General features: G+C 51.6%; 1 protein-coding gene across 2 annotated transcripts in view; it reads right to left on the bottom strand.

The window, feature by feature from the left end:
• The window catches only part of LOC133356564 (S-adenosylhomocysteine hydrolase-like protein 1), a 32,702-nt gene continuing 19,207 nt past the window's right edge, over positions 1 to 13,495 (bottom strand). For both annotated transcript variants that reach the window (XM_061574145.1, XM_061574146.1), the window contains exons 7-17: positions 11,688 to 11,794; positions 11,472 to 11,588; positions 10,316 to 10,379; positions 8,560 to 8,648; positions 8,284 to 8,354; positions 7,928 to 8,022; positions 7,696 to 7,794; positions 7,128 to 7,196; positions 6,377 to 6,455; positions 5,506 to 5,626; positions 1 to 3,286 (exon numbers count right to left, since the gene is read on the bottom strand). In XM_061574145.1, the coding sequence (XP_061430129.1) occupies positions 3,280 to 3,286; positions 5,506 to 5,626; positions 6,377 to 6,455; positions 7,128 to 7,196; positions 7,696 to 7,794; positions 7,928 to 8,022; positions 8,284 to 8,354; positions 8,560 to 8,648; positions 10,316 to 10,379; positions 11,472 to 11,588; positions 11,688 to 11,794 (918 nt within the window). In that variant the 3' untranslated portion in view covers positions 1 to 3,279. The remainder of the gene's footprint in view (positions 3,287 to 5,505; positions 5,627 to 6,376; positions 6,456 to 7,127; positions 7,197 to 7,695; positions 7,795 to 7,927; positions 8,023 to 8,283; positions 8,355 to 8,559; positions 8,649 to 10,315; positions 10,380 to 11,471; positions 11,589 to 11,687; positions 11,795 to 13,495) is intronic.

Raw genomic sequence — 13,495 nt, 5'->3', positions numbered from 1 at the left:
TTGGCGCGTTAAATAGCGTTTTTATTCAATCTCATCGGACATACAGCACGAAGAATTTACCTTGAGAAAAAAAGAGATCACATTTATCAAAGCTCCGTAATGAAAAAGCATGATTCTTATTACGTCATCATCTTTATTACTGTATCATATTGTTACGATTAAAACTACATTTGACTACCGCGGCCATGCACGTGCGCTCCCGCGTGTCTCATTGACCAACCCAGACCAGGTCAGGACCACATCGGCCCAGTCCGACCTAGCCTACACAAATGACCCTCGCAACATTAAGGACGTGGTGGGAACCTGCTGCAATAACCGTGGAGAAACACACTGCTGCCACCAAATCATGATTGATTTGAGAACCCAAGGTGCGTGGGTAATGGGTCGATACTATTGATGTTACTAAGGCGAAGAGGATGGCTCTCGGGTGCCTTTTTGGGGTTGTACCGTGTTATGTGGAACACTTGAATTGTTCCTGAAGAAGCTTCCAGCACATGGAGGAAAGCATCGGACATTGTGCCGAACAACACATGGTACAACCCGAAAACATATCAGAGAAATATCTTTAATTTACTCAGGAAAGCCTCGCCGAGTCTCGTTTTTCAAGAAGGTCCTGCATTTTGTGACGTTTGGCAAATTAATTTTAAAGCAGTTTTTATTTTTCGATTTTTAATTTGTTTTATTTTTATTATTTTATCATTTCCCTTCTACGTAACTTTACCGAAAGAACCAAGAAGATGAAAGCAGTTTTTCTTCATGTGGAATGAAGCTTGAGAACACGGACAAAACCCACCGCATGCACACGAGGCGGTAACACTTAAAAGGTCCGCACAGACGGATTCAAACACTCACTTGCTGTCCTGCCACCTCTAGTATCATCACCTCCTTGCGGACCAGCAAATTTGGGAGTTTCACAATCTCTTTGCGATCCACCACCCCTCCCCGCTAAAGATCCGGATCACAGGCGTACACGTGCAATTGTGATATTAACGGGCACGCCGTGATGGATGGTGCATGGCAAAAATGAGAGGTGGTTGGGTGCTTCAAATGTCAAGAGCACTGCACCGGCCCTGCTGTGATCCTTGGTTCCAATCCGTGATTCAGCCACTGCCTGTGATCAAACCGGGTTCTCAAGTGTGAGCGAATTGATGGTCTCAGGGCAGTCACCAATGACTGAACAAATAAACCGTCAAGATAAATTTGTTTCTGTGATAAATTTGGTTAGAATACCAGCTCCATGAATTGTAAAATATCAGTTTGCCTGCCATGCGACGAACCTCACTCCCACATTCATAACGAGTGGAGGGGTCGCTGCCCTCCACTGTATAGGTTAGAGGTCACGTGATGTGATCTCAGAGGTAGCTCCGTGGTATCCGCTTTTACGGATTGTTCATCTCACATGAAGCGTAGCACTCCTCTGCAAAACATCTGAATGGCTTATTTACAATTCTGTTACAAGTTGGAGAAATGTATTTAAAAATGGCTGCGATAAAGCTTTGGACCAATTACATAACCATACTTATAAGGAACCGCTGCACCAAATATCACGAGTTGCCGGCACTCACTTTTAGGAGGAGCTCGCTTCATGGTTTTGGCATAAATCCCTCCCCCTTCCCTTGCCTTTTCAAATTCCTTACTTGATTTAAGATCTCCTGTTTCTTCCACGTGTGGTAAGCAAACCCCGTGAGAGTCGTTCCTATATTTCTGTGTTACCTGCTGCCATTGTTACTTAAATGGTGCACGACTTGAATGTTGTTTTCCTCGAATGTGTTTCCTACTTAGTGTCTGCAATGCATTAATTTATTTACTATAACTTCATGTCAATGAGATCCTGCACGGGTGATTGTCGTTAAATAGCTTAAAGATGAATATTTCCTACCCGCATCAACAAATAAAATCAATCGACGGTCTGCAGCAGTGTCCTTGACAACAAGTAGCAGTGTTTGGCATCACCCAGCATGCTCTGCGTCCTCCTGCGCGAGGTCACCGGCAGGGTCACGAGGTTAGGGACACGGGTGTTACAGTGGCACCGCCCATTGTCCACAAACATCCTAATTCAAGGTTTGCGTTAGGCGAGCATCGATGGGTTCACGAGGTCATGGGCGCCATACTGATAGGATAGAGAGCACCGGCGCAGGCTCAAGCGTTTCATCGCGAGCTCCCCGCCACGCCGACTTACGGCCACACGACGTCTCCGCCCCACCCACCCGCCCAGCTCTGATATGTCGTTATCGCCATCATCGTAGTCGTTGTTAATGCTGGGGCCATTGCTGCTGTAGATATGATTTGCGGAAATGGGGTTGGGGGGCCGGGGGGCATGCGTGCATGCGTGCATGCGTGTGCGAGTGTGCGTGTTACATATTCATTCTGTGTACACCTGTGTGTGCACTTAATAGCTTTTTTTCCTCGCCTCCCAAGCCCACAAGAGACAAAAAAAAAGCCAAGACAAAAAATGAAGACGTTGAGATTTGTATCGAACATCGAAATTATTTTCTACCTCATTTACTACACCCATCACGACTGAAATGCTACGAGGAGTACAGTGATCAACACCGGCAGTGCTAAACACGTCAGCGGTTTTTATTTTAGTCTTAGGTCTGGTCAACGGCAATCTGTGGAGTTTCAATCGAGCCTCAGTCTGCGGATTTCACCGAGTCGTCCTCTGCATGTGATCAACAAAGCAGTCAAAAATGTAGTCCACTGGTTTATGGGCCTCTTGAGTGAGTCTATGGACTATTTGGACTCATACTCACACAAGCGACCCATAGACTTACGCAGAGACCCAGAGACCCACATGGAGTTTCATAAAGTCTTCAGAGTCCGTGAGTTTCATTTAGTCGTCCTATTGGTTGAGTGACTAAAGCAGTCACACATTTGGTCACACGCTCCGAATTGTTCAATGTCCGAGTGAGGGGCGCGCGATTCCTACCCCCTCACTACTGTCAGCTCGGGCAATCAGTGAACTCGGTAAATCTTTGTTTACAGCAAATTAGCATCTCTTGGTCTTCCTCAGTGGACTGCCGTCTCTAATAGCTCCACTAAATTATCTCGGTCTGCGTCTTCGCTCAGGCTCGCTAATTCCGTCGCGTCGCGCGTTCCGCTCGCTGGCTGGGGCGACATTCGCAGTCACCGTCGACTAAAATGAAAGACGCCGATTTCGTTTCCGAGATTACCACTGCCCGGCTGCCGGGCTACGTACGGTGGGCACGGGGAGGGGATGAGAGCTTGGTCAGGTGGTGCTCATCCTCCCAGCGCCCCGCCAGCTGGCCCGGCCAGGGGCTAGTACCTAAACACACGCACGCACACGCATACACATGCATGGACGCGCACATACGCACGCACGCACACCAGCAGCCTGGTGTTAGCAATCATCATCCATTAGCAGCAGCAGCAATGATCTACTGGATGAAGGCCTCCCATATCTGTCATCCCCACCTCGCCGTCACGCAAGGCCACGGGGGCGGCCAACCAAAAGCCAAAAGGGGCAAAAGCCGCAAGGAGCATTTGAATAATTCAAGGGTTTGCACAGTTTTCTAGACAAGAACCATTTGTGAATGTGGTATGCGTGCCCTTCATACAGCGCAAGGCTGTCACAAAAAGGCAGGGTACAGTGTGCCAGTAGTGGGCGATGATGCCGTGTGGTCTGACCTAAGTAATTAGGTTAAGGAGTAATACTTTGCCAATTCAGCAAATTTGATCCGTGACGCTGGAATGCAACGTTCTTCTCATTTTGAACGTCACCGGATCTCCAACGTCCACGGCAAGCAAACCGAACGGCGGCGCACATTAATTTACGACTAACATGCACGCACACCGCAGTATTGACCAGGCCAGCCTTTCGGATTGGAACCGAGAAGCTCTGCAACAAGGGGCACTGCTGCTGGGCCGCGTCACCGCCCCAAAAAGGAATCAGCGCGACGGAGTGCGTCCATGGAGAGTAGCGCGCGCGCACACACACACACGAGCAACAACAGCAGCAGCAACGACGAGGAAGACCAGTGGCAGGGTCATTGGCAGGCAACTCGTCGCTACTCAGTAGTGGTGGCAGGAAGCCTGGCACTCGGATTAGACCGCCTTACACCGCCGCGACAAATCACTTACACTCGCACACGGGCCTCCTGGCTTAGCCCCGTGGTCCCGGATCAGACTCGACTGACTGGAATGCGGCTGTGGGTGACTTGGCACGCCGACTTGGCACTGGGTTGGTTATGCGCGTCACACAGACGACATGTGACTGCGTGGTTGCCCTAACCACAGCCGCCCTCAGTCGCTGCCCAACTCTTAACGCTTCCTGTAACTGATGAGGGACCCAAAGTGAAACCCGGGTGTGTGTGTGTTTGTATATGTATATGGAGAGTGTTGGCGAGGGGCTGAGTGCACTGCTCTACGAACTTGGTAACCCACATTCGACTGACATCTGTGACGAATACTTTCACCGGTCCGGGCCCTTCTCTAGGTCGACTCAGCTTAAAATGATTAACTGGTGCCGTGTATAAACATCAGGACTGGAGTGGCAAAGATGACCGGGCGTGATGCTGACCACACCACCCCCTCGTGCGCCATGTTGGCCTTCATTGATGCTCGCTAACAGCACTTGACCAACAGCCTGTTTGAGGCTACACGGGGGACCCATGTGTAATTATAATGCGTTTATATAGCAGCTGCACAATCTGCAAAACACAAAGTTGTATAAAGATGTTTTCAGCCGATTATGGTGTTTTACACGTGACTAGAAACCTAGAGAAACCCCACACGTGCGAGGGAGCAGCATTAGATACCGTAAAGCTGGAACAGATGGGGATTGGTCCCCACTTTGCTGTACAGCATTCTCCTGGCAAGCCAGGGTATAGCTCCTCGTTAACGCTCACAGGAACGGAGTTTGGCGACATCAATGAGATCCACAAACCCTCGCTGTATGCATGTTGAACTTCTTTCGCACTCACCATTGGAACCTCATTTGCCAGTAAAAAATATGATAATTGTTTTTTAGCCTTCTATCTGGCAACAAAACTGACACCTTTTTTACAAGGAGTCATGTTTGCATAGACCAGAATACCTGCAGTCCTAATGCAAACAAAAAACATAACTCTGATAATGTATGCACTGTCCTTGAAGTTGATTGCGCCTTTTGGCGTCATCTGGTCCAACCCATGTGAGACTAGGCTCTAAGGAAAGCTGTCTCGGGTGTGGACCAATCAACTTCAAGAACAGTGCATACATTATCAGAGTTGTGTTTTTTTTTGCATTATGACTGCAGGTATTGTGATCTATGCAAACATGACTCCTTGTAAAAAGGTGTCAGTTTTGTTGCCAGATAGAAGGGTAAAAAACCAATTATCATATTCTTTCGCACTGTTCCTAGCCAACGTTGCTAATTGGAGGTGCGATTAGCACATGTGGAGGCTGCTGTCTCCGAAGCACTGGATTGCAGGCGGCCACGTGCAGCAGCGTGGCTATCACCACCGCCGCCTCCTGGCTGACTGTATGGGTGTGAGTGGCACGTGCCTGTAGTAGTTGGGCTTGAAGGGTCCGTTCTTGTTGATGCCCAGGTACTTGGCCTGCTCGTCCGTCAGCTCTGTCAGGTGCGCGTCGAACGTCGGCAGGTGCAGACTCGCTACGTACTCATCTGTGCACAAAGACAAAGATCCCCCATGTAGCCTCAACGAAACCATTGGGGCAACCGCTGTTCGTGAGTAGCGCCTATGAAGGTCGGCACGGCACACGAGGGTGTCGGTGGCCGGCACCATGCCCAGCTGCCTTTGTTTCCCCAGTAGTGATGTTTACACATCGCACCAGGTACTCATTTGAAGCTGAGCCAATCTAGGCGAGGCCCAGGACTGGTTTTGATAATTGTCTGGTGTCGGCCATGAGCGGGAATCGAACTTGGGTCTCCCGGCACCAGATTCATAGTGCAGCACACTAACTGCTGTGCCACCGCTCATCTGTGTACACACATACGCGCATGCAATAATTTGAAATGCATGGAGATGCACGCATCTATTTACACACACGACTGTACAGTGACACACATGCGACATGTGTACAGCTGAGCAAGTAGGATCGTGTGCATCCATGCACGCATCCATTTACACACACGACTGTACAGTGACACACATGCGACATGTGTGCAGCTGGGCAAGTAGGATCGTGTGTAAATAAGTGGGTGAGATCAGGTTAATGTACGAGCAGGTGAGGGTGAGCAGTTTCGCAAGTGAGCCAATGAGTGGGCGAGCGAGAAACTGGGCGGGTAAGCAGGCGGGTGGGGAAGCAGTTCGGCAAGTGACCAAGTGACAGGTGAGCGAGTTGGTGAGCAGTTGAGTGACCGGCTGAGCAAGTAAGCGAGTGGAAGCAAGCGGACGTCGCTGGCGCACATTACCCATTTTCTTGGGCAGCAGGTAGACGTCCTGCTTGTAGCGTCCCTCCGGGGCGTTGTACAGCTCAATCAGTGCCAGCGCCTGCCGGGGTGGTGACAGCAGTGAAGGGGTGGGAGAAGCAGGGGGGGGTCGGTGTGGAGAAAAAGAAGGATTTAGCACGGGTTGAGAGGTCACCGTTCAACAGCCGACTCAAGTCTATCGCCGGAGTTAATGTACAAGGCCGCGGAATTGACCTATGATCTGATGGTCAGGAGGAGAGGGTCAATAATGCTCCTGCTGTTGTGGAGTGACTCATGCAGCCAGCTATGGCTGAAGGGTTTGGTGGTACATGTTGTTCATGTCGTTTATTGTGAAAATTCGGTCACAGTTCCTATGATCACTGTTACATTGCTTTTATGGCTTTAATTTGGTGATTTCGAAAAGTTTTTTGGTTTGGGCATGTTTGTTTGTTGTAGTACGGAGTTAGACTGATGGCCTTAATCTAAGTTGTCTTGTGGTTGTTGTTGTTGTTTCTCTTGCATCCCACTGGGATTTTTGCACACAGCGTTGGTGTACGGTGCTTTTTCTGCAATATTTTGCTGTCTTTTCCTGGATTTTCTGTTTGCATTCAGTCACATAGTCACTTTAAGATGTTTTCTTGTTCATGTTTAAATTTTTTGTTGCGGTTGCACCCGATTCAAGAGCCGAATGGCTCACAGGGCTAAACCTAATAAATTAAACTGAATGGCACGTTAACGGACATTGAAAGCGTACCTGCGTGGTGGCGGTGATGGACAACACGAAGGACGGGACGCTGGAGCAGCTGAGATTAAGCAGGCGACCCTGAGAGCGACAGGAATACGTTACCCAGCATCCCCCACACCACCCAGCATCCTCCACACAACAAACACAGTCGAGCAAGTGCCTGTGCATGTGGTACGGCGTGGCATGGTGCGATTGCTGTGTGTGGCTGTATGGTTTGATGTTGTGGTGTGGCTGGTGGTGTTGGTCGGTTCTCGGTGTGTATGCGAGTGTGTGTGGTGACAGCGGTGTTCCTGTGCGGTGCCCGAGTGCAGTGTCTGATGATCACAACGACAAGAAGACCGCCGGGCAGCTGAAGTGCAGCAAGTTGGCACGGTGGGGGGAGCACACAGTTGGTGCACCTGCGAGCCATCTCAGTCAGTCAATCCATGGCACCTGAGTGTCCCGTGACCTCCTGCCAGCAGCGGGCCTTCCGACAATTCACGCGATGGCCTCAAAGTGCACCGAGCCTGGCACAAGCGCAGTAGTGAGGTCACCGCCACTTAGCGGGGAACGGTGGTTGCTACGTTTAGTGACGCACCTCGGCCAGCAGCAGGATGCGCTTCCCGTCGGGCCAGATGATGTGGTCGACCTGCGAGCGCACCCGCTCCCACGTGAGGTCCGGCGTGCGCAGACTCGCCTGGGGGGGTGGGGCGGGAGGAGACGGGGGGGGAGGGGACACACGATGATTCAACACACACCAGCAAGCGTGAACAAGAGAGTGTGACCGAGCGAGTGAACGAACGAGCGAGTGAGCAACCAAGTGTGCTCACCACGTCGATCTCCGTGTTGGAGTGGCCCATGTTGCACACGATGCAGCCGTTCTTCAGCCGGTCCAGGTGTTCGCGTGTCACCACGTTCTTGTTCCCTGCGGCGCCGGCGATGTTAACAATCACTCACATAGCCCCCACCCCCCTGTGCCCCGATGCCCCCCCACCTGCCCCCGGCCCCCCACCCAAGTGCTGTGGTGACATCACCCCCACTTCATAGAGAATGCGATTGTAAATGTTGTAGGTGACTGTGTGAGCAATTGTGGGCGAGTGTGAGCGAGTGTGTACGAGCGTGTGTGGGCAAGTGTACGACAGTCTGAGCGAGCGAGCGTGAGCGAGCGTAGGAGAGAGCGCGTTACCCGTGCAGGTGATGACGATGTCCACCTGTCGGATCACCTCACTCAGCTTCACCACCCGGAAGCCGTCCATGCTGCAAGAGAGGGACGGCACGTGGTGAGTGCGTGTGTGCGTGTGCGCCTGTGTGCCGGTGTGTGTACGCGCGAATATTTGAGTGAAAAAAATAGTTTCCGAGTGTGCAGGTGTGTAAGCGAGTGTGTGCAAGCGAGTGTGTCAGCGACTGTGTCAGCGACTGCGTGTCAGTGAGTGCGAGCCAGTGTGCGAGTGTGTAAATGCACCAGGCTTGGAGGGCGCAAATCGGGTCGACCTCGGTGACATAGACCACGGCGCCCATGCCCTTCAGGGCGGCGCAGCACCCTTTACCCACCTACACAAAGACAACAAAAACAAAGATCCCACCCCCCCGTATAGCCTTAACAGACTGTTGGGGCAAGTGCTGTTAGCGAGCACCTAAGAAGGCTGGCACGGCACATGAGGGGGTGGGTGGCCACCACCACGCCTGACCGCCTTTGTCTCCCCACTGCTGATGTTTACGCAACAAACCGGGTACTCATTTAATGTCGAGTCGACCTAGGAGAGGCCCAGGACCGGTTCGGATATTCGCCACTCGTGTTGACCGTGGGCACGAATCAAACTTGGGTCACACAGGTTCATAGCCCAGTGCCAAGCATTACCATATTGCTCCCCCATACACATGCACACACATGCACACACGCAACAAAGCGACATGCAAATGTGAAAACAAACACGCACGCACTGAGAAACCTACACACACGCCGAGTGTCCAAATCAAACCCAAGTGATTCCTGCTCAAATGAGCATTGATGCAGTGCTTTTCTTCTGTTCGCAGCCATGAGCCAATGGTGGAAATTCCTCATTCCTATGGCAGGGGCGAGTCTACCCAAAAGGCCAACCCATTGTTGACCTCTCCACAAAGTGCTCGTTTTATCAACCCCGGGAAGGATGATGAGTCAACCCCTAAGCAGAAATCAGATTTCTAAACGATAATAAAAACTCATCGTATACAGAGCCACTTGGCGGCCTATGTACATTATGCAAAACGTTGAGAATTTCCTTAAGAACTGCACCGTGCTCTTGTCTTACCCAGGATGTAACCTCGCAAACCTCTCGACCGTAAGCCACTCGCCTGGCTCTTGCGCTGATCCGCCGCCTCTCTGGATGGATAAAGCATTCTCGTTTCGTTTTGTTTCTTAGGAGATTATTTCCCAGGATTCTTTGGGAGGCCACCGAGTGGGGCTCAGAGGTCAGAGATGCTATGTCGGCACCGCGGAGAACGAAAGTTCCATCTGCGTTTCAGCCACAGCCTGGGTTTGAACCGGGTTCTAAAGTGTAGTGAGTTGACGGCCTCAACCAGGTCATCACGACACCACATTCATTTCAGCTTTGAGAATTAAAATATCAGTTTAAGAGTCATGATATGAACATGGCTATCTGTGGTAGGGCAGATGGAGAAATAGTGCCCCTTGCTATATGGGCCAGAGGTCAATTGAAGGACTCTCAGAGGTAGCTCTGTGATATCCGCTTCCATGGGCCATTCTCTAATACAGGGGTCGGGAACCTTTTTGACTGGGAGAGCCATAAAAGCCAAATATTTCTAAATATATTTCATTGAGAGCCATATAGTAATTTTTAACGTATAATAAATTAAATATGTCTTACTTTTAATGCGACTTCTGGTGCTGCGTGGTTTTGCTGATGGCCTTGTAGTCTGGTTCATACGTTGGTGACGTTGAGCTTCGTGCAGGCGTGACCCGTGAAATTTATCTTCAAAACTAATTTCTGTTTACTTTAAAACGACACGGTAGTATTAAACAATATCACAAGTATTTTAAAATCAGTTCCAAACTGATTTTTTTTTCAACTCAAAATTGTCTGGGAGCCATATGCCGTCACTGGAAGAGCCATATATGGCTCGCGAGCCACAGGTTCCCGACCGCTGCTCTAATACAAAGGGCTGTGCTTGTTGCGCAATTTGGTGATTCGTCTCACAAGGTGACACGCGACTCCGCTCACCTCCCCGTAGCCACACACCACCACCTGCTTTCCTCCAAACATGATGTCCGTCGTTCTCTTGAGCCTGGGGGCAACAAGGGCACACGGAGCTCACAGCTCACACTGTGGGTATGACGGGCGAGTCTGTGGGTCTCTCTGTGAGTCTGTGGGTCTCTCTATGAGTCTGTGAGTTACTCTGTGAGTCTGTGAGTCTGTGGGTTTCTCTGCGAGTCCCTGTGTGAGTCTGTGTGTCTCTGTATGAGTCTGTGGGTCTCTCTGTGAGTCTGTAGGTCTCTCTGTGAGTCTGTGGGTTTCTCTGCGAGTCCCTCTGTGAGTCTGTGGGTCTCTCTGTGAGTCTGTGAGTCTCTCTGTGAGTCTGTGAGTCTCTCTGCGAGTCCCTGTGTGAGTCTGTGTGTCTCTGTGTGAGTATGTGTCTCTGTGTGAGTCTGTGTGTCTCTCTGTGAGTCTGTGGGTTTCTCTGCGAGTCTGTGGGTCTCTCTGCGAGTCCCTGTGTGAGTCTGTGTGTCTCTGTGTGAGTATATGTGTCTCTGTGTGAGTCTGTGTGTCTCTGTGTGAGTCTGTGGGTCTCTCTGTGAGTCTGTGGGTCTCTCTGCGAGTCCCTGTGTGAGTCTGTGTGTCTCTGTGTGAGTCTGTGGGTCTCTCTGTGAGTCTATGGGTCTTTGTGCAAACCTGTGAGTCTTTGTGTGAGTCTATGGGTCGTATTCTATTATTTATTTTATTTTATTTCTACGTGACTTTACTGAAAGAACCAAAAAGTAATTCCTACAGTCACGAACGCTTCAAATCAAGATTGAACCACCTCTACGGGGAGGATTTCCACACAACTCACACTTAACTTCAAATTGATCAATCTTTGGAAGAACGTAATCAACCAGGTAAAGTATTAACTGCTGTGTTAGCCGACTCTCTGTGTTGCATTGCATTACATTTCTAAGTTAACTAGGTTTGTTTTCTCATTCATTCATTCATACTTGATGACGGTTGCTTGTGTTGCAATCGAAACGTCATATTCAATTATTTATTTTATTTCTACGTGACTTTACCAAAAGAACCAAGGGGTAGAGTCTACAGGTGTTCATGTGTAACCCTGTGCATCTCCGCGAGTCTTAAGTGTTCATCGGTGCATGTGGTGCTAGGCAGGTGCGCTTGGGCCTACCCGTCCAGGATGGACTCGCGGCAGCTGTAGAGGTTGTCAAACTTCTGCTTGGTCACCGAGTCGTTGACGTTCATGGCCGGAACGCACAGCTTCCCGCCCTTGGAAAGCTGGTACAGCCTGCGCACGCACAGCCGCGCACACACACACACGCGTAGGTGTGTGGGCGTGCGTGGGTGTGTGGGCGTGCATGGGCGTGCGTGGGCGTGCGAGGCGTACCGGTGCACGCCCGTGACGCTCTCCTCCACGATGCCCTTCACCTTCTTGAACGTGTCCGGGTACTTCTTGTACATCCAGTGCGTGAGATCCCCCCCATCATCCAGGATCTGGGGGAATGGGCGCACGAGGGGTCGGGGAAGGCATCAACCACGATGTCAGAGCAAGTAATTTCCAGTGTGAGTGAAAATATGCAACAGTGTGCATATGTGTAGGAGAGAGATCATGTGAGTGTGCTAATGACAGGGTGACACCTGCTGGCCGGAAAGGGAATCACGGGTATGGGCACGGTTAAGTACCAACCAATCAGAGAATGAGGTGTATCTGGGGCCAAGGTAACAGTTGGGGTTAGCCGAGATACTTCGAGAACCTGCTCGAAGGTTCCACGAGAGGGCGTGGCTGGAGGCGGGGCCTAGCCACGCCTGGGGGGATACAAGGGCGAGCGGACCCGGGGCTCGGGGCTCGTGTGCGGGGTCTTGGGTCCCGGATGCGTCGTTGCTCGCCGTCATCTCTCTCCGTCGTCCGGCCACGTGGAAGATCTCCTGCGTGGTTTCCATCGCCGTCATCGTCACGCCGCCAGCCAGCGGCGTAGCCGAGTGAGGGCGATGGGACCACACCGAGTGATCGGCTGTGTGTGTAGCCAGTAGAGGTGTTAATACCTAGAGTTATACTCAGTGTGAGGAAGAACAAGTGTTGGGCTGTGTTGTGCCCAGTGTGAATCATAAAGAAGAAGTACCCTCTACACGACGTGTCGTGGAAGTCGCTCATTACAAGTGTGTAGTAGTGACATCGGGGATGTCACTGGATGGTACCGGCCTGAAAGGGTCGTGCCATTCGATGTTTCTCCATCATGGACTGCACCGTGTGGGTGGCTGTGTGTAACACCAGCCCTAGCGGGGACAGCACCGTGTGGGTGGCTGTGTGTGACACAGCCCTAGTGTGGACAGCACCGTGTGGGTGGCTGTGTGTGACACAGCCCTAGTGTGGACAACACCGTGTGGGTGGCTGTGTGTGACACAGCCCTAGTGTGGACAACACCGTGTGGGTGGCTGTGTGTGACACAGCCCTAGTGTGGACAGCACCGTGTGGGTGGCTGTGTGTGACACAGCCCTAGTGTGGACAGCACCGTGTGGGTGGCTGTGTGTGACACAGCCCTAGTGTGGACAACACCGTGTGGGTGGCTGTGTGTGACACCAGCCCTAGTGTGGACAGCACCGTGTGGGTGGCTGTGTGTGACACAGCCCTAGTGTGGACAGCACCGTGTGGGTGGCTGTGTGTGACACAGCCCTAGTGTGGACAACACCGTGTGGGTGGCTGTGTGTGACACCAGCCCTAGTGTGGACAGCACCGTGTGGGTGGCTGTGTGTGACACAGCCCTAGTGTGGACAGCACCGTGTGGGTGGCTGTGTGTGACACAGCCCTAGTGTGGACAACACCGTGTGGGTGGCTGTGTGTGACACCAGCCCTAGTGTGGACAGCACCGTGTGGGTGGCTGTGTGTGACACAGCCCTAGTGTGGACAGCACCGTGTGGGTGGCTGTGTGTGACACAGCCCTAGTGTGGACAACACCGTGTGGGTGGCTGTGTGTAACACCAGCCCTAGTGTGGACAGCACCGTGTGGGTGGCTGTGTGTGACACAGCCCTAGTGTGGACAACACCGTGTGGGTGGCTGTGTGTGACACCAGCCCTAGCGTGGACAGCACCGTGTGGGTGGCTGTGTGTAACACCAGCCCTAGCGTGGACAGCACCGTGTGGGTGGCTGTGTGTGACACCAGCCCTAGCGTGGACAGCACCGTGTGGGTGGCTGTGTG

This window comes from Lethenteron reissneri, chromosome 54 (genome assembly GCF_015708825.2).
Source record: "Lethenteron reissneri isolate LAM-NWPU_2019-01 chromosome 54, ASM1570882v1, whole genome shotgun sequence".
In the NCBI taxonomy this organism is placed as follows: Eukaryota; Metazoa; Chordata; class Hyperoartia; order Petromyzontiformes; family Petromyzontidae; genus Lethenteron; species Lethenteron reissneri.
Note: the sequence above shows the minus strand (reverse complement) of the source record. Positions and strands in the feature narration are given on the sequence as shown.